This window comes from Tenrec ecaudatus, chromosome 2 (assembly GCF_050624435.1).
Source record: "Tenrec ecaudatus isolate mTenEca1 chromosome 2, mTenEca1.hap1, whole genome shotgun sequence".
In the NCBI taxonomy this organism is placed as follows: Eukaryota; Metazoa; Chordata; class Mammalia; order Afrosoricida; family Tenrecidae; genus Tenrec; species Tenrec ecaudatus.
The window spans coordinates 230,629,967-230,654,061 of NC_134531.1; the positions used below are offsets into that span (position 1 = coordinate 230,629,967).

The following is a 24,095-nucleotide window of genomic DNA, read 5'->3' on the forward strand; positions in this document are numbered from 1 at the left end:
TTAGGCCAGGCTTCTGATAAATTTAGCATGAATGTAGGTTGTGGTGTTTGGTATTTCCTAAGCAGGACCATCTGTGAGAGGGATGCATGACAGCTGTGTCTGCACACATGCATTCGAGCTTTGTTAAGGCTGCCGCTGACACTGCAGTGACCAAACTGCGCCTTCTTAAGGTGTCTTTTTCAAGGCAATGAAGGCCCATCATCCTTCTGTGCCTTCAGAGTAGCTTGGAAGAGTCTGTGCTTTGAGTCTCTCTTTCGGCCATTTCCAGAGATGCACAGGTGATACCATACACATCTATCGGTCTTGCCATTTGGGAGAAGCAGTGGCTGTACTCGGTGGGTCCTTGTGGATGTAAATTGATTTTAATGATTTCTTTCTTTCTCCCGGGCAGGATTTATGTGGGCATCATTCATGTGACACCCTGGGAATGGCAGACGTTGGGACCATATGTTCTCCGGAGCGCAGCTGTGCTGTGATTGAAGACGACGGCCTCCATGCCGCTTTCACCGTGGCTCACGAAATTGGTATGCAGCCCCTTTTCTCTTCCCGCGCCAAATCAAACACTTGTAACAGCTGCGGCAGGAACCCAAACACTTGGCAATGAATTCCAGATTTCTCCTGGTGCACATGTACCATCGGGGATTAGATGTGTTTATATTTGCACTAATAATGGAGCGGGAAGGCAGAGGCCAGCACCTAGTCCATGTTTCCTTCCTGACAGTGTCATTTAGAAGTTTAAGAGAATGTCCCTACTGCCTCCACCTTTTCACTGTCTTTGTAAAGCATCCCTAAATGACTCTGAGATGAAATTGGTCACAGTTGCCTATGAAACGCAGAGGCATCTGTTTTAGAACTTATTTAAGATGGTTTTGACTCATCCAGGCTAATCTATTTACACATACATGTAACATGTTTCTATTAACCTGTGAGTGATAATAGTAGCTTCTTGTCAAAGGTCATCAGTGTAAATATAATATCCCTGTTTTATTCTTAATAACAAAATTAATGAAGCTATGTGCAACCCTCAACACGGTGTGCATAAAATATCACTTTTCCAATTTGCTTTTTATAACAGACATCTAAATTTTTTTAAAGTGAATTTAAGACTGAGATAATAGATGAAAAATATCCCTGTAATTAGGACAATGTTTCCTAATCGTTGGAATAAGCTACTACATTAAGTGTTTGAGTTCAGAAGTATGTACTATTTAGGATTACATGTTAGAATTACATACACCAGGGTTCAGCTCATGTTCAGACATTCTCTATGTGTGTCACATTGATCTAATTACTTAAAATCTCTAAGCTTCAGTTTTCATATTTAAAAATCTAAGAGTAACAGTATTTATTTCATGGACTTAATATTCAGATCAAATTGAGTACAGTATAGGTGATGTTATTTATATCCTGGTATATTTCTATTTTATTTTTTAAACCAGATACATTTATATTTTTAATTTGTGTATCACTTTGTAGCATAACCTTTTGGGGGGGAAAGTGATTTAATAATATTTTGTAAATTTTTGCCATATTTTTAGGCATGTGCCTGTTTTTTTGTTGCTGTTGTTTTTTCATAAAACCATAATTTTTAAAGGAAATTAAAACCACTTTTTGGCATTCCTAGTAGGTGGGGAACATTTTAACAAGGTGTTGATTTCTAACTGGTATGTTTTTTTGAGGGGGAGTTAAAATAAATCCTAATCAAAGGTGTAATAACTTAAGTCATTATAGTGTAGCAGTAAAATAGGAATCAGTAGTAAGGTTTCCATCCTTAACTATTACTCATGACCTTAATTTTCCAAACGGATATCCTTCTTACCATCTAAGGAAAATAAACAAACACACAAAATGTTAAAATAAATAACTATCCATCCACATCACTGGTAATAATTCAATTCAATGAGATCTAAGTCGGCATGCCCAGCTCCACATCCAATCTGTTTTACTTTATCTCAGGCAAATGATTCAGACGCTTGCATCTCTGATTCTTCCCCTCTTTGTTGGACAAAAATTGAAGCATGGCTTGGATGTGATACACTAGAAAAGATGGTGTGTCTGAAAACATTTCTAAGATGCCCAAACACTGTGATCAGATCTTGTGGTATGATCAGATCTGTTGAAGGGGTTCTGTTTCTCAGTAGTACTTATTAACGGGATGAAGTTCTTCTGTAAATTCCTAGACAAAGCCACCAGCTGCTGTCAAGACAATTCTGACTCCTGTCACCCCACTGTGTTTCAGCAGAGAACTCCGCCCTTTGGGGTTTCTGATCACTGATCTTTCCGAAGCAGAGCCCCCCGCCTTTTCCTCCAGGAGCCTCTGTGGGGTTTCGAAATGCCAACCATTTGGTCAGTAGTCAAGCAATTAGCCATTCTCACCACTTCCATCAAGTCATGGCCCACACAGAGACTCCTAATATAGACCCGCAATCCACTTTTATTACACGAATAAATAGATGAGTGGACAAGAGAAAGAAAAAGTTCCAGAATAGCCCAGGACACCAATTGAATTCTGCAGTGCAAATAGTGAGAAAATAGTCCAAGCACTCAAGTGGTTTATCATTAAACCAAGATTTCTAAAGTAGTTCACAATCATTATTCAGGGACAATTGAAAATTTGCTTCAGCAGCACATCAACAAGAAACTACAGATAGTCCCACTAAATGCAGAAGAGGACATAGAGGGAAGGATACCATTGGCGATGTCAGATGGATCTTTCCTGACAACGGAGAGTGTTTACTTGTGTTTTACTGACTGTGCAAAGGCCATTGACCCTGTGGATCTTAACAAACAATGGATAAAATGACAAAGAATGGAATTCCAGAAAACTTCGTTGTCAACATGCAGAATCTCTGCATAGACCAAGTCTTTTGAACAGAATCGGGGGGTGTTGCATGCTTCACAGCATGAAAGGTGCTTGTCGGGGCTGTATTTTTCACCATGCTTATTCAATCTGTGTGCAGAGCACATAATCTGAGAGGCTGGATTCTACGAAGCAAAGCTTAAGATCAGGGTTGGAGGAAGACTCGAAATGCTTTGAAGCACTTGTTGATGAAGATGAGTCAACCGCTTTCAGAATGGATTGCACCTGAACATGGAGAAAACAAGATCCTCCTAGCTAGACCAATAAGCAGTGTCATAATAAACAGAGAAAAGACAGATGTTGTCAAGGATTTCATTTCTCACGGAGCTAGAGGCACCACTCATCGAAGCATCAGTCAAGAAATCAAATTATGTGCTATATTGGTAAAATCTGCTGCAAACAAACCTTTTTGAAGTGCTGAAATGTGAGTGTCACTTTCAAGATTAAGGTGAACCTGAGCTAGCCATGGTGATTATTCATGTGGAAGGTGAACTATGGGGTTGGCAAAAAATGAGGTATATAGCATGAACTAGCAGAAGAATGAACTGATATGTACTGGGAGAAGTACATACTGAATGCGCCTAAAATTTGGATAGAAAGACTTCGTCTCACATATTTTGGGCATTTTATTAGGAGGGCCTAGTTCCCTGGTAAAGTAAAGGGTCAGGGGAAAAGAGGAAACCTGAAACAAGATGGATCAAAGTCTGCAGCAATGGACTCCATCATAGCAACTCCCGTGCGGAGGGTACAGCACGAGACCGTGGCTTGCTCTGTTGTAATATAGGGTCTCTCTTATTTGGATTGGTGTCTTGGCTGTGAACATGAATCCAGCATAACGGTTGTGAGGCTGGTGCAGGACTGGGAAGTTTTTCCTTCTGTTGTACACAGGGCCACCAGGAATCAGGACTGACCCAACAGTACCTAACAACAGCGTGTCCTGATTTTAGAGAAACAGAGATCAGTTTTCTCGAGAGCAGGGCTGTTTTCCCCTTTGGGGCATCATATTTTGTTTTCGCACATTGACAGCAATTTACCTATTAGAGAGCCCCTACAGACAAAAATGCTGCTTCTTTGAGTTATACTGCCACCGCAGCCAGCACAACTCTAGTTGAGAGTGCTCCAGAATGTCCTTTCGCTGCTCCTGCATTTCTGAACTAGAGGTCTGGAGCTCCTTACTTACTGGGGCAGACCCAGCAGACTGATTGGTAAGAAGGTTCCATTTCATACTTGCATGCGTTTATTCTAAACAAAAATATGTAAGCCTGTCTCTAATCAGAGGGTAGCTGCAGAGAACTTCTCTCAGTAGTGTACGTGTCTCAGTCTTGCTAGGATGCCTTAAAATCAACAACAATCGGACATATAATCAAAGTAGTGTGTGCCAAGGGCTCTGCTGGGCTAATGAAATTCAAGGCAAAGAAGTCAGCTCAGAAATATATGCCTCTTATGGTGAATTTTTTTTATTTGCTTGTTTTGTTTTTAAAGTGGTTATCTAGATAGATTTTCTCAAAGGACACAGGATGATCAAGGGAACTTATAATTAAATTTTAAGTTGAAAATTGTACTGGTGGGCGAAGAGGGCAGAAAAACTGTACTGGAGACATTTCTTTGTACCACAACAGTGCAAGTGAGCATTCCATCGGAAAGATTTACCCATCCCTCCTAAGCCCTGGACTCGCTGTACTGAGTGACTGGTAAACTTGAATGGGCAACCATCAGGCTAGTACACCAGAACTAAACCAATTGTTCGACCAAGGGTCCTATGTAAAGGACTCCTGAGTGCTTCCGCAAGATATACTTGTTAATTCTTCTGGCTCTGCTGGTCTAGTCAATAGTCTTTCCAACCCCATTACTCAAAGACAGCTATTCTTTTTCTTTTTCTTATTTATTCTCTAGCTTTCCCAGGCATATTCGGACACTAAAATTACTGTGGCCTACCTGAAGGAAACCCTAGTCCTAAATGCATCTTCGCTCTTCAGAACTTTCAAGTCGTTTTGCCCAGTATGTCCTTTAATTTCTTGACTCCTGCTTCGATGAGCAGAGGCGGTGAATCCAAGTAAAATGAAACCCTTCAAAACTTCAAGTTTTTCCCAATTTAGCATTATGATGTTTATTGATCTAGTTGTGCGGATTTTTGTATTCTTTGGGATGCGGCAAAACCCATCCTGAAGGCTGTAGTTGTTGATTCTCATCAGTAAGTGCTCGTGACAACCTGGGATATACACATGAGACAACTTTGCTTGCTGAAAGCCAAGAGGATTCGAACCGTGCCCTGTTCCAACAACCATCTCTTTGTCTCTGTGGAGGTTCTGCAGGAGCCCAGTTAACAAGGCCAAGATTCTCATTCTTGGTAATATTATCCATGATTTTCTATGATCCACATTGTCAAATTTATTTGCAAAGTAAATAAAGCACAGAGAAACATCTTTCTGATTTTCTCTGCTTTCAGTCAAGATCCACATGTCATCCCCAATGCTCATTATTCCACGGCCTCTTTGGAATCAGGCTTAGATTTCTAGCAAGTCTGTCGATGGATTGTTTCAAGTGTCTCAAACGGTCTTCAACACAATTTTACTTGCATGTGATATTAATGAGCGTTTTTGTTCATTTCTATCTTCTGTTCAGCTACCATTCTTTAGAAAGGTCATACATAGAGATCTATGTCAGTAAGTTGCCCAATTACCTGTCTTCCAAATTTGGGGCCATAACATTTTGGAGTACTTGCATAAATTTGTTGAAACCGTTCGGTTATTATTCCAACAATTCCCACAGTCTAGTTTTCTATCTATACATGCAGTACACCTTGGACTTCTCCTTCATTATCATGAGTTCTGCGTTCTATGCTTCCTCCTGAAGGAACTGACCTTCAACTAATTCTTTTGATACAATGACTCAGCATATTCCTGTCATCCATCTTCTTTTGATGCTACCTGCAGTGTTCAACATCTTGTCCGTAGAATGCTTCAATATTGCAAACCGAGGTTTTGTTTGTTTGTTTGTTTTTGTGGTTCCTTCAGGTTGAGAAATGTTGAGCATATTCCTCTGTTTCGGCTGTCTAACTATATGTATTTGCATGTATCATTATAATACTTTATCTTTTCAACCTACCCTTTGAGATTTTCTTTTCAACTCTCTTGCTTTTTCGTTTTTTCCATTTGCTTTAGCTTCTCCTGGTTCAAAGAAAATTTTAGAATCTCGTCTGACATAAATTTGGGGGATTTCTGTGTTTGCAATGGACTTCTTTCTGCCTTCCATATGTGAGACATGATTGACATCTTCTTACAATTCCTCTGACTTTTTGGTTATTAGTGTTTAATGTGGCCAATCTTTTATTAAGATGGTCTCCAAATCTAGTAGCATAAACTCAAGGTTGTATTTTGGATGCTGTGGGCTTGTTTTAATTTTCTTCAGTTTCAACTTGCACTTGCATGTGAATAATTGATGGTCTCTTCCACAGATGGCCCTTTGCCTTGTTTGGACGGATGATATTGGCCTTCTCTGTTGTCTCTTTTCATAGATGTAGTTGATTGATTTGATTTCAGTGTATTCTATCAAGCAAAGATGATATTTATAATGGTTGTTCATGGTGTTGAAAAAGATATCTGCAATTTCTATGTTGTTGGTCTTGCAAAATTCTGTAATCTCCAGTGTCATGTCTATCACCAAGGCCTTATTTTCCAACTACCAATCCTTCCTCTTTGTTGCCAACTTTCATATTCCAACAGTAATTATGAATGCAGCTTGCCAGCACACTTGACTGATTTCAGACTGTAAAAATGGGTAGAACTCTCCAATTTCTTCACTCTTGACTGGAACAGTTGGTACATAGATTTGAATAATATTCATGTTAACTAGTCTTCCTTGTCGACATTTCATTGAATACATTGTACTTCAGAATATATCTTGAAATATTCTTTTGTACTGTGACTTGACACCCTTCTTAAATTTGTCATTCTGGTTATACTAAGCCATGTGGCTGTCAGTTTCAAAATCGCCAGTACCCATCTATTTTTCTCACTAATGCCTAGGATATGTGTCTTCATGTATTCTAACTCAATTTGATGATTTCCAGTTTTCCACATTTATACTTCTTGCATCTATGATCTGAAAATTAATCTGCGTCTCCCGCCATTTCTTCTCATTTTGGGTTGTGCCATATCAGTAAATAAACGTTCTGGAAGCTTTGCTCCAAGTTGGTCTTCTTTGAGGAGTTGTCTCTTCTTTCCCACCCGAAGGGCCCATCTGTGGACACTCTACAAGAGAATGACCCAGGAGGTATCCAAAGCCCAGGTTTTCAGAAGGAATGGCCTCTTCTCTTTCCCCACTCTCGCTCACGCTGGAGGCGGCCCTGAAACCTGTCCGCCGTGGGTGGCCCTGCTGGTATTTGGAATACCTGTTGCAGAGCTTCCAGTGTCCCAGCAGCCCACAATAGCATGAGAAAGTGACAGGCCAGGTGCCTGCATATGGTGTGATTGACGATGGCGTTGCTTGGGTCAGGCACATTGTAGTCCTCACAGTGATATCTTTGTTTCTAAACATTTTAAAGAAATGGTTTGCAGCAGATTTGTCCGAAGTAATACACAATTTTCTCTCTTGACCACTGCTTCCATAAACATTGATTGTGGGTCCAAGTAAAATGGAATTCTTCACAACTTTAATACTTTCTCTCTTTATTATGATGTTGTCTATTGGTCCAGATGTGAGGATTTTTGTTTCCTTAATGTCAAGGTATAATTCATACTGACGGTTGTAGTCTTTGATCTTCAATAGCAAGTGCTTCAAGTCTTCTTTGCTTTCAATAAGCAAGACTTATTTACATAACACAGGGTGTTATAAATTTTATTGTAAGCTATTCCCCAAAGAAGCCTTGTGTTGGGAGGGGGGGTGTTAGGTATTGATTCAAAGTCACCAGAGTGAAAGATGAAATGGTCTGCTCCCCATAAAGATGTAAGATCTTAGAACCCCTATATAAGTCACTAAGGGTCAGAATTGACTCCACAGCACAGGTTTGGTTATTTTAGTGCATATATATAAATGAAAATGTATGAAGGATTTTTCTTAATAGTAGAAAAAGAATGACCATAGTTATATAAGAGAATAATGTAAGATACAGAAAATGCAGTTTGAATTTTTGCTATATGACTACACCCTTGCTTTCCCTGTTATTCCATGGATCATGGCTCAGCCCTTTTTACTCCTTTAGAATTCTCTAAAACTCATTTCACAAGCAAATACCACCTGCTTTAATTCTCCAGCTTACATTACATATGGTCTAGTCTGAGAAATAAAAGATCTATAAGTAGGAAGAATATGGATTCAATTCCCTGTTCATAAAAGGATCTGGATTTCATTTGCTTTATTCATTTTTAATTGCTCTAATCTGTTTAAATTTTTCTTTCAATCCAGTTATAAGGAATAATTTTTTAATTAGGAAAATAGCCTTATAAATATTATTGAATTGACTGTTTATCAGTGTCTTGCCACTGCAGCTTGCATGATCTTGGGTAATGCAATGCACTGATCGGTTTCCAGGGCTTTATTCTTGGATTATTTTACTAAACCATCAGCCTGAGCTAATCATGCTTCCTACTCTAGTACTCCTCCACTCTTAGTTTAATTTCCCCTTTTGTTTTTTATTAAACACTTATAACTTTCCAGATATAGTGGTAATGTATACAGGCTACATATGGTGATGAAAATTATATTTTGTAATGTCCTCTTTGCCAGAGATCACTGAATCTGATTAAGCAGATTCATTCCAAAATGTGCTATTTGCTTCATGCCAGCAGACCGTGTAAAAATGTTACTGAGTCCGAAACATCAGCTGTGGAGAAAAATTCCAAACTGTTCCCACAATTGTTTTACTTTGTTTCTTCTCAAGCAGAGAAAGTATGCACTGCAGAAAAACAAAACAAAAGCATTTTGTTGGGTTGATGAAAAGTTTCCCGTGGAATTGAAGTGTCCTGCCATTTTCCCTTTTCCTCTCATCAGCCAGCTGCCTTCCAGCCAAGTCTGCCTCATGGGGCAACCTCGTGTGTGTCAGAGTCAAAGTGATCTGTGGGGGTCAGTAGCTGATCTCTCAGAAGTGCACTGCCAGGCCTTGCTTCTGGATGCTTCTGGGTGGCCTCAAACCGCCACCGCTTCGGTTAACAAGTGAACACATCGCCATTTGTACCATTCAGAATTCATTTTCTCCACATGGTGGCTTAAAGTATAGACGTAGGCACAGTTTACTCATGCACAAATTAAAAAAAAAAACAAACATTCTGCAGTATGTTCTTTTGCTATCAGCAAACCGGCTCAGCTTACACATGAGTCGAGGCCTCTGACTTGGGCATGTTCTATTCGTGTAGTTAAAATTGCCCCAAATCAGGATTGCATGGATTAAATAAAAAATTCTGAAAATGGGGCTCTCCCACCCCATCACTCCCCCGCCGTTAAGCACTACTGGAGGACAGAGAACTAAAAAGCCCAGATGGCACTGTGAGTAAGGCATTGGGCTGCTGACCTCAAGATCAAACCCATCAGTTGCTCCCAGAAGGAAGATGCAGCTGTCTGCTCCTGTCAAGGTGACCATCTCAGAAACCCTGCACAGGGTCTCTAGGGATTGGACCCCACCCAGTGGGTGGGTGGGTGGGTACAGGATGACTGGAGCCCTTCTTTTTTCCTGCTAGTTCTTCTTGAGAAAGAGCAGGCTTCTGCACGGTTAACTGATGCCACTCCTTTTGCTAGGTGTCTGAAAAATGAAACTTGAATTAGCACAGACTCTCCAGTAGACAGTAATGGATTTCCTTCCTCCTTGCTGTTAGGTATGCGCCAGCATGGATTGAATTATTAGGACACCTAAGACAATTGTTTTCAACTGTTGAGACACCCTCTTCCACTCCCACACGCATACACGCACTCACAAACACACACACCTGTACCTTCAGTGGAGGGGAAAATCTAGTTACAGCCATTTTACAATTCAAATGTGAACTACAGAAAATTTCCCTCTTGAAGTTCACATTTTGAGTTGATATTTTTAACTTGTCAGCATTTTTATTCTCATTGAACTTTAATCATAAAGATTTCACCTGCTGTGAGCATGCTTCTTAATATGTAATCATTTTTATTGATGTTAGGCCAGCCGCTGATATGCTAGGGTGAATAATCTGACATTCTTTAAACTAATGAAACTTATCATGTATGAGCATGCCAGCCCTTTCCTTGTAGTCACTTATAAAATGTGTTGAGCGATTCTCTTCGTTATGGTAGACTCTGAGATGCTTTCCTCTGCTAACGTCAGATTAAAAACAAAAAGCCAAATATTCAGCCGGAGACTTAGGAAGTGGGTGAGACACAACAGCATCGCTGCCTGTGTTTTGCTGCGGTTAGAGGGTATTCTCTGGTTGTGCTGATCTGTGAGCTACTGGGTTCCCATGGCTGATTAGATTAAACAAAGCCAAGTTTTGCAAAGCTGCAGAGGCCCCGAAAACACCATAGACCAAAGCCAAGTGCATAGAATCAAATGTCAGGACTAGCTGTGAGATGTGAAGTGAGCAGGAAGCTAGGATTAAATTTGGTATTCGCCCCCAGACCATGCTTTAATCAACACCAACTGAGCTTGTTCACTGTACAGTTTGGAACAATGCCACATTACACAGAGGCTTCAAAAAGTGTATGAAAAAAATTGAAATAGAAGATAATGGGCATTTTTCCATGAACTCTTTGAAGCCCTCTGTTATGTCTTTCTTGGCCCTCAGATGAAAGTTGGGAATAGGTCCTTACAGTGTACCCAGTATCGTTGAAAGATATCATTTTCACTTCATCTTTTAAAAGCGCAATCATTGTTTCTTTAAGGGAGGCTTATTGATCGCCTGCCACCAAGTATGTGGAGACCCAGCAAATCGAAGTTGGCATAAAAAGTAAATACACCACACACTGTGTTATTTTTCCATTTATGCTGAAAAGTTCCCCTTCCCTCCCAAATCAAGAAGCCCTAGCATCTAGCCGCTGAAGACTAAAAGAAGGATCCTCAGTGACGCAGTGGGTGAGCACTGGCTTGCTCACCAAAACAGTGGCAGTTCAAACCCATTAGCCGCTCTGTTGGACAAAGATGAGGCAGTCTGCATCCTTAAGTTTTCAGCCTTGGAAACCCTATGGAGTAGTTCTGCTGTGTTCTGTAAACTTTCTCCTGGTTGAGTTGAAATCTGACCTTATGTCAAAGGTATATGAGTGTGTGTGTTTAATATGTTCACTATGAGTCAAATCAACCCTACAGCAGTGGGTTTGGTCATGAGTCGGAGTCAACTGGATGAGAAATGGCATTTTCTGGAGAGGAGGAGACAGGAATGCAGTTCACTTAGAAAAACTTGTTCAAAGCACCATAATGTACTGCTAGGGTGAGATTTGAACATAACTCATCCGACTTCAGGGACCCAGATCTGATTACTAGTGTATAATTGTTTGGATGAAAGTATTCTCTTAGGGTTTTTTTTCTCCCTGTCATCCCCTCTCCATCTCCACAATACCCACATGAGTCATGCTATGTGGTCAGAATTGGTTTTGTTTCTCTGTAGAGAAAATGTAAAATGTATATTAAAACGTATTCATGTCTTAGATCATACTGTTCTACCATTATTACACATCAGTTGAAAATAGAATAGTAGATAAATTGTGTGACATGTCACAGATACTCGGTTTTGCGTGCGCATGTGTGTGTGTGATTCACTCTCTGTGCATCTTGTTATCATTTTTTTTTCTTCCCTCCTTTTGTTCCTTGCCCTCAGTAACAATCAGTCTGCTTCTTTGGGTAGGAAAACACCTTCTGGATTTTTTTTTCTTTTATGATTGTGGTCTCATGGAATATTTCTCTTTATAAGCTTGATTGATTTTACTGCGCCTGATATCTTCCAAATACATCCTTGTCATGACGTGTCTGTCGGTTTAATCTCTTTCTTCAAGGGACATGATATCCCATTGCATCTCTGCACCAATGTCTCTTTGTCCATTCTTCCAAAAAGGATGGTTTAATAGAAGCCGATTCTTTGCTGTGGTGGCTAGCACTGTGATAAGAATGTGTTTATTTTGAAGCATCTGCTGCTGAATTTGATTTTTTTTAATCATTGTTACAGCTAGTCATAAGGTGAAAACATGTGTTTTTGTTTATTCACCCCCATTTCATTTATGCCACATTTACTATGTAGGTTTAGTATTCTGAAGGAGGAGCATACAAGTTTTATCATATCTCTATGAAGACTTATGTTTGAGTAGAACTGTTTGACCCAACTCTTGAAGCCTCGCTTTCCTTCTTAGAGGATTCTCCATTGACATCCCGTGTGAGTGAGTGACTCACTTTTCAACCCCTGGCAAGACCTTCTTGCACCTCAATAATCCCAACTGGGAAATTAGGTAAAATGAAAACAGTGCTTTGCTGAGAAACAGATGCTTCACCAGTGCCTTCCCAAAGAAACACATCACAAGGCTTCTCGTGACTTCTTTTAAGGACTCGTTGTTGTGTCCACTGGTGCTTGGTCAGTTTGGGGTCAGGAGGCAATATTAGGAAATTCTGTTTGATTTGCAGACTAAGTTTACAAAAACAGACAATTTCCTTCGTGAGGCAATGTTTTCAGTTATTCCCGTTCCCAGTTGCTATCCAGGCCCTCTGACTCATAGCAATCCTAGCTCATGTGTGTTGACCAGGAACCAGACCAACGTTTTCCATGAAAGTAGTGGGTCTTCTCAGAGGTGTCCATTGTCACAGATTTTTCTCAAACCAGATTCACAAGTGAATTTAAGGAGGTGTGTTAGTCTGGAGAGACTAGAAAAACAAATTCATGGACACTCATATGTGTATAAGAAAGAGATTTATATACAAGAACAATTGAATATTGAGAAAGCATCCCAGCCAAGTCCATATCAAGTCCGTAAGTTGATATTAGCCCATATGTCTGATACCAATCTATAAAGTTCTCTTTTGACTCACAAAACACCTGCAATGATACTGAATGCAGGAAGATCACAGGCCAGTGGGTGGGAAGTCGTGTGGATCCAGTGGTGGTATAAGTATCTCAGAGCTGGCAGGGTTCTCGACGTGGTTTCTCCAGCACCCAGGGCAGCATCAGGGTAGGTCCATGTGGCTTGTCCTCAGGGATGTCTTTTAGGGAGTCAGCCTTGTCAGTTGAGAGTCTCCAAGGGAGTGAGCTGAGAGAAGTAGGAGACTACCTCCAAGGAGGAAATACCATTGTTCCCAAAATGCTCAGGAAAAGGCCATGTCCATACAGAGGCCTCATTGACTGTACACTGATTGACAGGCTGTACTCCCACTCTACCCTTTCACTCTTAATCCTCAAAGTGACACCATTTTACGTAACTACCACTGGAGACAAGATGCTCTTTAATCTACCGTGTGATTATCAAAGATAAAATTTACTTTAAAAATATTACCCTTATGTGAAATGAAAGCTTTATCCCATGACTATTTGATCAGGTATTCTGAGCTACAAATGAAGTGTAGAGACCTGATTTTATTGACTGTCAGTAATTCATTGCCATTGAGTTGATTCTAACTCATGAGGCCCCCAGGAGCCCGGGTGCCATAGTGCTAACTGCAAGAAGAGGCGGTTGGACCTCAGCAGCCACTCTGTGGAAGAAAGATGAGGTATGCCGCTTCCATAAAGTGTACAGTCTCAAAGACCCTTGTGGAATCAGTTCTACTCTGTCCTGGATGATCTATTTTTGTCAATATCTTATAGACCTTCCATTACTATAAATTTCTTTTCAACTTAATCCTTAGCATAGTTCACATAAATTCTTGCTTAATGTTCCTTTGTAAACTGGGCACTTAGTAGCTAAACTATTGTATTTACAACCCTATTTCATATCTATGAAGAATAGATAAGAATTTGCTACTAAAATACATAAGACGTCTTGACTTTTGCTAATGATTTCAAACAGCAAAATGGATCACTTGCATGACTCTGTACTATAGCTTTTGTTTTTCCTATTTGCCCACTTATTGTTCAGCAGATAAATAGAGGTACCATTTGAAAGTGCACTCACAGATGTCTTTGGTCTTTAGATGTCTCAGGATTTTGCTGGAGAAACTTTTAGCAAAGAATTAAGAATTTGGAAGATGGTGTAGGGTAGCCTCTAGTTGAGATAGGCATTAGCCTGTTATCCAAGTAAGACAGATCGTGTTTAAAACAACATTGCTAAGAATAGTTCAAATAAATTGCTCTTCAATGCTTGACATGTCATATATATTTAAAAAGACAAAACCAGTTGCTGTTGACTTGGTTCCTCTTGTTTGTACTCTGTATGTGTCATGGTAGAAACTTGCCCCACGGAGCTTTCAATAGCTGATTGTTCAGAAGCAAGTGATCAGGCCTTTCTTCTCCATTAGGCAGCCAAACTTTATAAGCCGAGCCCTGGTGGCGTAGTGGTTATGCATTGAAACCACCAGTGACTCCACACGAGAAAGATGGGAATTTCAACTTCTGTAAAGATTTGGAACCTCTCAAAGACAGTTCTGCCATGACCTGTCCAGTCACGATGAATTGGGAAAGAACAGATAGCAGTGAGTTTGAGTGAGCGAGCTGTAACCATTCGTACCACCTAGGACTCCCTCCTGAAATTGATTCCAAATGCAAGTACATCTCTAGAACAAGATGTACTCAGACAGGGAATTGGAACCCCTAAGTCTACCTCTGCCTGGCCTCTGTAATTAGAATAGCTTCTGTCCTGTTGAACTAAGGGAACTTGTGAGAGTATAGTTGAGCCTCTGCTTTTTTCCCTTTAAGTTTGCCGTGAATCCTCTTCACCTCTGTTTTTCTACAGGTGGATTTGAGAAGAACCCTCTCTCTGCCTTTAAGGATAAGAATTGTTTTTCTGTCAGTGTTTCTGGATTCCATTCCCCAATGTCTGGCAATCCTTTTCTCATCAACTAATTCTATTGCTCTAAACCAGCGGTTCTCAACCTGTGGGTCACGACCCCTTTGGGGGTCAAACAACCCTTTCACAGGGGTCCCCCGATACATAACAGTAGCAAAATTGCAGTTATGAAATAGCAATGAAACTAGTTTGATGGTTAGGGGTCACCACAACATGAGGTACTGTTTTAAAGGGTCGCAGCATGGGGAAGGTTAAGAACCACTGCTCTAAGCAGTCATCATACAATAAAGTTGAACAAAAATTGTTTTTTCTAGAACATTTATAAATGTTCTTCATGGACTGTTTAATCTATGGGTAAGCTCTTCATTTCCAGACCACATGTGTCATTCTAGTCATTTCCATGGTGATTTATGAGCAAACGCTCACTGGAGAAGAAGGATGTCTGAAGGCTCCGTAGGCCTTCAGTGGCATGATGACAAACTCGGATTTCCCTTTAGAACATCAAGATATAGATGTTATGATCAGTCAAAAGACTACATATTTTAAAGTTTTAGATTCTGGGCTGTGTTAATTTTGGGTACTTTAGAGAAACAAATCCACAGAAACTCATGTACAAGAGAGATTTTTATATAAAGGTTAAGTGCACATCAAGAAAACATCCCATCCCAGTGCTGCCCAGGTCCACAAGTCCAACATTAACCCATTAGTCCAACACCAATCCCCAAAGTCCTCCTCCATCTCACAAAACACACACCATGATGCCAACTGTAGGAGGAAAGCTGAGTCAGTGAGCGTGTAAGCATCTCAGCGCTGGCAGGGGTCTCCACATGGCTACTCCAGCACCCAGGGCTGCATCGGGGTAGGTCCATGAAACTTCTTGCAGGAAGTGAGCCTTGCCAGTTGAAGCAGGGAACTGGCTAAGGCACCTGCACCCTGGTCTGACCATCACAAAGCAAGGGACCTGAAGACTAGAAAGGTGAGGGTCACGGACCCATTTATCTCTCTGCACTTCAATGAACCCCACATGTGTTTATTGGCCAGGTGTCACAATAAACGTTAACTATATCACAGGCTTTTCTCTTTTAAAGCATTTAGTAGCTTATTTTACTCTCTCTGTCTCTCTGAGTCCTTTTAGAGTGGTGTTATTGTTATATACCATCAATTCAGTTTTTGATCAAAATAGCTCCATATCTTAGATTAGAATTGCTACTTAGTGTTTTCTAGGCTGTAATCTTTTCTAGGCTCCAGTGGGGAAAGCAAACAGTGTTTCCACTTCACCCACTGCTCAGTGGGAGAAATATGTGGCAATCTGCTTCTATAAAGATTTACAAACCTGAAAATCCTTGGTCAGGTCTGCTGTATCTTGCAGAGCTGCAATGAGCCATATAAGGAGCCCTGGTGGGGTAGGGGGTTACCCAGTGGGCTGCTAACTGAAAGTTTAGCAGTTTGAAACCACCAGTACCTCCCCGGGGGAGAGGTGAGACTGCCTACTCCCATAAACAAGTACAGTCTTGGAAACTCACAGGGACAGGTGGACTCTGTCCTGTAAGGTTGGTATGCATCAGAACGGACTCTGTGACAAAATATATCTATCCCTTGAGTCTCTCCCACTTGAATTTTGAGAACCTGTCCTCTTCTGAATCCAGCCTGAGCTTCTGGCAGTTCCCTGTCAATGAGCTGCGTGTTTCCCGGGTCTCTTCTGACATCCGCTTTGATCTTTTCTTTCCTCTTGTTGTTTTAAGGAACGTTTGCCTGCTTCATGAATGTTGGTCTTGGTGTCCTCCCACAGCTCTCAGGTCTTCTATCATCTGTCATCAGTGTTCAGTAAATCAAATCTGTCCTCTCTTTTTTTGGACAGGACAAACATTTTTATTTCTTTATTTTTTATTACTTTCTTGTGAGCTCTTACAGACATCATATCATTCCATTGTTCAATCACATCAAGCAGTGTTGTACAACTGCTATCACAGTCACTTTCAAAACATTTTCTTTCTTCTTGAACTCCTTAATATCAGCTCCCCTTATTCCCATCCTCCCCTCCCCTCCTCCCCAGGAAGTTGAGTGATGTCCAAACATGATAATGGGGCAGGAGGAAAGAAGAAGGAAGAAAAAAGAAAAATATATAGGCATACATATATGCAAATATATGTAATTACTTAAATATACATATATTCTTTTATATATGTATATAAATACAAATGCAATAAGGAAGCAGATGGACTTTGGACCTCTACTTAAATCTTTCCTCAGTACAAGGTTTGTCCTTGTTTGTTCCAATAATGGGGCACTGTATGATTCTCACCTTTCGGACACAATCACTGAAGACAAAGTGGGTGCATAAGCAAATGTGGTGAAGAAAGCTGATGGTGTTCAGCTATTATAAAATATAGCATCTGGGGTCTTAAAGGCTGTAGTCAAACAAGGGACCATCTTGCAGGGTAGCAACAAAGCCCACATGGAAAAAGCACCCTAGCCTGTGTGATCATGAGGTGTCAACAAAAAAAGGCATCAAAAGTTCAAAACTAAGCAACCAAATTGATGTGAAGGGGTGGGAATGTAATAGATACCCAAAACCCACCTGCAAGTTAATTGGACAATCCCTCTTAGAAGGAACACCCAGAAGGGATGATAAATCCAGGGTCTGGTATAGCACTAAAGAAGCACATACTATCCTCTAGTTCTTTAATATTTCCTCTTTTTACTATTATGTTTTTTTATTTGTTTTACCTCATTAAGCATGTTAGAAGTGCATATGTTCGTTTGTATAATTACTTTCATGTGATACATGAAAGCCAAGATAGATAACCCTTCAGAAACAGAGCAGGAGTAATGGTTTCCTAAGGGTGTGGGAAGCAAGGTGGGGAAGAGGGAAACAGGGTGCAGCTGATAGCATGATGGCTGTATAACCCCACATGAAGGAATCGAACAACAGAATTTTATATAAACGAAGACACTACTGAATGGTGTATGATGTGGCAAATATAAATAACAAATAAAATCTGTTCTTCAGGTGTTCTCAAAATTCAGGTGGGATTGACTCAAGGTCATATCTTGGCTCCTGTGGGCATGTTTGAATTTTCTTCAGCTTTATCCTGAACTTCCATAGGAACAATTGACGGTCTGTTCCATAGTTGGTGTCTAGTTTGAATTTAGCTGCTGATATTGAGTGTTTCCCTGTGTTTTCCCACAGACGTGGTCGATTTGATCTTTATGTATTACATCTAGGGAAGTCCAAGTGCATCATCAACTTTTGTGTTGTTGAAAAAAGGTGTTTGCTATGTACAAGCCATTGATTTTGCAAAATTCACATCTTGTGACCTCCAACTTCATTTCTATCACCAAATCCATATATTCCAACTACTTTCCCTTCCTATTTGTTTCCAACTGTTTCATTCCAATCATCATTCACCATGAATGCATCTTGGTTGCATGTTTAATCAAATCCCAACTAGACTGGAGTTTTTCGTAGAATTCTTCAGTTTCTTCATCACTAGCTTTTGTGGTTATTGTATTGAGTAGAATAACATTTGTATTGATTGGGTTTCCTTGAAGGCAGATAGATATTATCCATCCCAGATCCCAGATAACATTGAATTTCATGATAGATTGAACAAGATCCCTCTGACAGTGAATGTTGTGCCAATTCTCTTGATTGTGTGATTTGTGGCTCTGTGATTTTCTTTTCCAAATGGCCAATACTAGTCCATTTCAGCTCATAATGCCTAGATATCAATCCTCATGCATTCCATCTCATTGGCCACTTCCAATTTTCCTAGATTCATGCTTCTCATATTCCAAGTTCCAACCATTAGAAGATTTTTATAGCTGTTTCTCTCTACCTTGAGTCGTGCCCCATTAGCAAACAAGGACCCTTAATGCTCGACTCACACAGGCTTTCTCAGACTCGTGTCGCTATGGTCAACTCTCCTCCAAGCAATAATCTCCTCAGTCACATTTTGAGTGTCCTTAGACCTCAGGGGACCATCTGAAAGCAGTATCTCTGACAATGTTCAGTGTCCTTTGTTTCAAAATGTTTCAAAGTGATTCCTTAGGTTTTCAGAGGATTTTTCTTCTGAAGTGGGGATCCAAGTCCATCTTAGTTAACTCTTCTTAGTCTGGGAGGTCTGTCTGCTGAAATCTGTTCACTCTGGGTGACCCTGCTGGCATTTGAAATGCCAGTGGTATAGGCCCCAGCATCACAGCCACTGCAGTGTGACAAACTGACAAATAAGTGGTGGTTAGTAGTCCAGCATCTAATTATAGTGCCTTCCCTTTAGAATAGCTCATTCTTTTATATATAGTTTTCCATTTCTATACTAAATATAGTGGCAAATTTCAGACTACTGATGTTAGATATCCTAGCATAATTCATTGAGGCTCACATTTTAAAATGCCTCTTCTTTTGTTCATTGCAGCTTTAGTATGTGTGTCACATCACTCCTGAGCAGTGCCCAAACATCCCTCACACCAATCTCCCATGCCAATTTCCATCCAGCTCCTGCAGGGAAGTCACATGGACCTCTCACTGTGGCCTGGCTCTCACTGCTGTGTGACCCTGGTTGCCTGCTTCTTTAAGAGTTCTTTGTCTTACCCATGGCCAATGAGAGGGTGCACTTTCTTCATGGAAGACAGAACTTTCACTTGCTCTCCAAAGAGTCCTTTTATCTCAATTTCTCTCAACTGCTCTGAATACATTTTAGTGGACTCATAAAATCCACACTTCAGGGTGGACAAACTGAGGAGGAGATTTTGCAGGCTGAAAAGGGACTAAGTCTGGTGAGAAGAATGATCCAGTGGAGACCGTGGGGGCCTTCAGTAGAAGAGCCTCTGCCCCTCAGTGGAAGTGGCCAATATGCTCCTCGATGTGTTATTTTCCTGTGCTGATGGGAAATGCTATAATAATATATTCTATCATATGGTCTGAAAAATCCATATCTCTTCAAATGCATGAAATGTAAGCTATAGATTGGTGTAACTGGTAAAAATAAATGATCTTATAAAGAAATGGGGAACATGGATAAAGGGAGAGCATACACCCAAAGAAAAAGGTCAGAACAAAATATTTCAAATGAACACATAGGGGTTCTTGCTCAGTGAGAAATCACAGTGACTTTTCTCTTCTACATACTTTATCATGTTTACCAAATTCTCAAAAGAGTGCACTAGAATTACTTTTATACTGAAAACAAACCAAAAAATACAAAAAATAAATGCTCAATGAAGGTGTTCCTAATATTCTCTTTAAGTAAAACTTTGTTTACCACTTATTTAAATTAAAAAATTCACATCTCATTTTAGCTTTTGCAGGGCATAATTAATATTCATTAATGCTCGCTCAGCTTGGCAACCGTTATGATGTGAGTTCCCCCTTCTGTACAGTTGTTGAAAATCCATACCGTGATTTATGCAGTGATTCAATTGTTTTTACGTGTGCAATTCAGTGATTATATTCTTCAACGTGCATAACCAGGCTCACCCTCCTTTTCTAAAAATGTTATCCCCCATTAATATGACTTCCCTGCTCCCTAAATTTATCACAGCTTTTAGATTTGCTACCATCACGTTGATCCTCTATAGACAGTTCTTTTAAAAAGCATTAGACTCAAAGACTCTCTCAGATATATCTTCAGTGGCAATTAAGTTACATTGATGTGTTAGTAAATTTATGGACCACAAAATCTATGTTATCAAGATGACATGCCAAAGAATTTGTGAAATTTTAATTGAGTTAGTTTGCTTAAGCCATTAAACTCTTTAAAATAGCATGCTTCACCCCAGTGTATGAAAGAAAAAGAAAAAGGAAGTATTCTCATGAGTCTCTCAATGTTTGGTGTTTGCCACATGGCCTGTATTTTAAACCAAGTATTTAAAATCTACCCTTTCTGGGAACTGAAAAAATCCCTTGATGCACTAATAAAATGCTTCTGAAAATTGCTTTTTACACAAGTTTTAAAATAAGAACATGCATATTTCCTTATTAATAAAAACAAATTCCAAAAAATATCACCTTTCAAAGGTCACTTTGGGCCACTTTCCCTGTCTCTCTTCTATGGTGGGAAAGCTTTTACTTTGGGTAAGTCCCCGTGCACAGGGCAATTTCAGCATGTGATTGTACCTAGTAACTTTCAGCCATTTTGAAAGGGACATGAATGACGGTTTTTATCTGCGAGCTGTAAGCTTCCTGAAAATTTTCCCATTTTGCTCAACAGATAGATGAGCCTTTGGCAATCCTTCTTGAATGCTATTTGAGATATACGTGACTATCGAGTCTCTGAGTGATACAGACGGTTAAGTTAGCTCAGCTGCGAAGCAAAGATTGTCATTGCCTTCTGAGTTTCCCCAGATGGACCTCAGAAGAAAGGCCTAGCAGCGCACCTCTGAAAAACCCGGCACTGGAAACAGCAGAGCACGGGTCGGCTCCGGCACACATGGCGTCGCCATGGGCCAGAGCAACTGGTTTCTTTGGTTTCAGATACAATGTGAGTGCTGCCAAGAGGGCTTCCCAAAGAGCCTAGCTAGCCGGAAATCATGTTCAAGTGAAAAGGATAGAAACAGTGTGCCGCCGTGGTAGGTCACTGAGCCCAACCGCTCTGTTACAGCCACAGCAGAAGCCAGCTGCTCCGTGGACAATTTTGTTATTAGGCATTGGTGATTCAACAAGCAAGCCAAAAACCTTTGGAATGTGGCCTGAAAGACGTCTTCTCAGTCAAGTTTTATTCGTGTGCACCGGAAGCTGAAAGCTGGCTAACATTCTAGCTTTTGGTCTGCAGGAACCCAGGGAGAATGCAGAAATGACTTTGCTGCAGTCTTTTCTATAGCATTCTATTTAGTGCTTTACAGAATACTTGATACAGCCTGATAAACACGTTTTGGCCGTGGTTGTTGTTAGCTGCCTTGGCGTTGACCTTTGACTACTGGTGATCCCGTGCCCAAGGCTTGAGGCCACTGTACTCAATGTCTTCCGTGAGAATGGTCTTCATTGGCTAATACTGAGGAATAGGTTGTCGGGTTTTGGTTTTGGTTTTGCCTACTCTGTCTTAGCCTGACTACTTTAAGCTGTCCAGCTTTCTAGCAACATCAATCTTCCACTGACAGATGTTGGCTCTGTTTGAGGTGCGTTGGCTTGGAATTGAACGCAAGTGTTCTATACAAGAATGCAAGAAGTCCTATTAATGAGCCACTGCTGTCTCATGCACAAAAGAAGAAGGGAAAAACTACATCTAGAGTGGTTTGTTATTATGTTTTAAAGTTTCTACAAACCCCTGTCCAGAATTCTTTTCAACCGTGTTCTTTTTATTCACTGTTGTCGTTTTGTGGTATCATGTTGGTGCCAACCCACAGTATTGCCTAATCTTGCACCTCACAATTTGTGTTATATTAGAGCTCACTGTTGCAGTCATTGTGTCAATCCATTTTACCAACGCACCCCCACCCCACCCCACACTTCATTAAGCATAATGCTTTTCTCCAGGGAATGGTCTCTCTGATAACATGTTTAAAGTATGTGAAAAGAAATCACTTCATCCTTTCTTCCAATGAGAATTCTTGCTGTACTTCTTCTAAGACAGGTTTGTTTGTTCTTCTTACTCTCCAAAGAATGTTGAAACCTCTTCACCAGCACCTTAATTCAAATGAGTTAATTCTTCTTCTGTCTTCCTTATTCTGTGTCTAACTATCACATTCACTTGGGGTGATGAAAACTATTATGACTTGAATCAGGTGCACCTTAGTCCCCAACGTGGCCTCCCTGGTTTTCAACACTTTACACCATTCTTAGGCAGCAGAGTTACCCTGTGCACAACATCATTTAATTGTTAACTATTATTTCCTGAATCCAAGCAAGATGAAGTCATTGACAGCTTCAATTTCTTCTCAGTTTATCAGTTGCCTTTTGGTCAAGTTGTGAGCATTTCGATATTCTTTGCACTGAGTTGTAATCGATACTGAAGGCTGTGGGCCTTGGTCTTCAGCAGCAAGTGTGTCCAGTCCGCCTTGCTTTCAGGAAGCAAGGTTGTGTCATCTGCCCCGTCTTCCAACTTCTTCCCTTGGCTGCTCACTTAAGTGAAATAAGTATGGTAATAAGGTACAGCCCTGACATCTGCCTTTCCTGACTTTAAAGTCACTAGTCACTTGTTCTGTTCAGAGGACTGCCTCCTGGTGCACGCACAGGTTCCTCGTGGACACGGTGAAGTGTTTGGAATTCCCGTTCTTAATATATCCATTTGTTTCTTTTCGCCCACAATGTAAAATGCCTTTGTGTAAATAATAACACACAAGAAAAGATGGTGGACTCGTGGGTGGCGCGTTGGACTGCTGACTGCGAGGGCAGCAATTTAAAGCCAACAGCCTATCTGCACAAAATAAGGCTTTCTAGCCTGTCAGTGTGGACAGCCCTGGATATTCACAAAGATAGTTTTACTGTCTTATAGACTCAGTACGAGTCTGAATTGACTGTGAGTTATTGGTGTTGTTTTGTTTTGAATTAGGCTGCTTCTTTTAATCCTTAAATTCTCTGAGAATAAATTCCATGCAATGGAGGTCAATTCAGCAAGACTGTAGGAATGTGATTATATGCTCGATGAAATAATATCTAACTTGATAAACTGGAAATGGTACTAATCTGGGATCTTGGAGAACCTCATTGAAGGCTGAAGCACAAACACCACCTGCTTGAGTGGTTTGGACAATATTATACAATTTTTTTTCTCTTGGAGCTCTTTATACCACATCATGGGCATGTTGGCATTCTTGATACATGTAAATGTAGATTAAAAATATGAACTAAGTAACTAAAAAATGAAAGAGTAAAGCAACCTTACATTTATATAGAAGCTGAAAGTCACTAATTTAATGACTATATTTTTGTCCCTATTCCTCTCTAATTCCATCACTTGTTTACTTGAAATAGAATTATTTACCAATAATTATCTACCTAGAAATAGAGATTATTACCCTTCAAATATGGGGCAGTGGCAGCCCCGTGGTAGGTTTCCGGCCTTGAAGCAGGAGACAGCATTAGATATCACCCACCTGTTAGTGGAGGCAGGTTGTTACTATGTTTCTGGGCAGCTTTCAATTCAGCTGTCAAATAAAATGGATTAGGAATAAAGGCCTGGTGATATATTTCTGAAAATAAGCCAATGAAAATGATACTATCTGCAACTGACCTTTGGGCTGCACGCAGAGCAGAGTGGGCGGTGTTTTCTTCACTTGTGCCTGAGTACATTTGTAATGGGGGGCTGACTTGACAACCTGTCAAAAACTAGCTGTCAGACGTTTTCAACGTGCAGAAGAAAGAGGACACTAAACGCAGAGGCTTCAAGGCCCCCTGGTACACAACAGGGGATGGTAAACAAAGGCTGGT

General features: G+C 40.4%; 1 protein-coding gene across 2 annotated transcripts in view; it reads left to right on the forward strand.

Moving 5' to 3' along the window:
* Positions 1-24,095, forward strand: part of ADAMTS5 (ADAM metallopeptidase with thrombospondin type 1 motif 5) — a 75,672-nt gene that overhangs the window by 23,127 nt on the left and 28,450 nt on the right. For both annotated transcript variants that reach the window (XM_075542393.1, XM_075542394.1), the window contains exon 3: positions 392-524. In XM_075542393.1, coding sequence (XP_075398508.1) covers positions 392-524 — 133 coding nt within the window. The remainder of the gene's footprint in view (positions 1-391; positions 525-24,095) is intronic.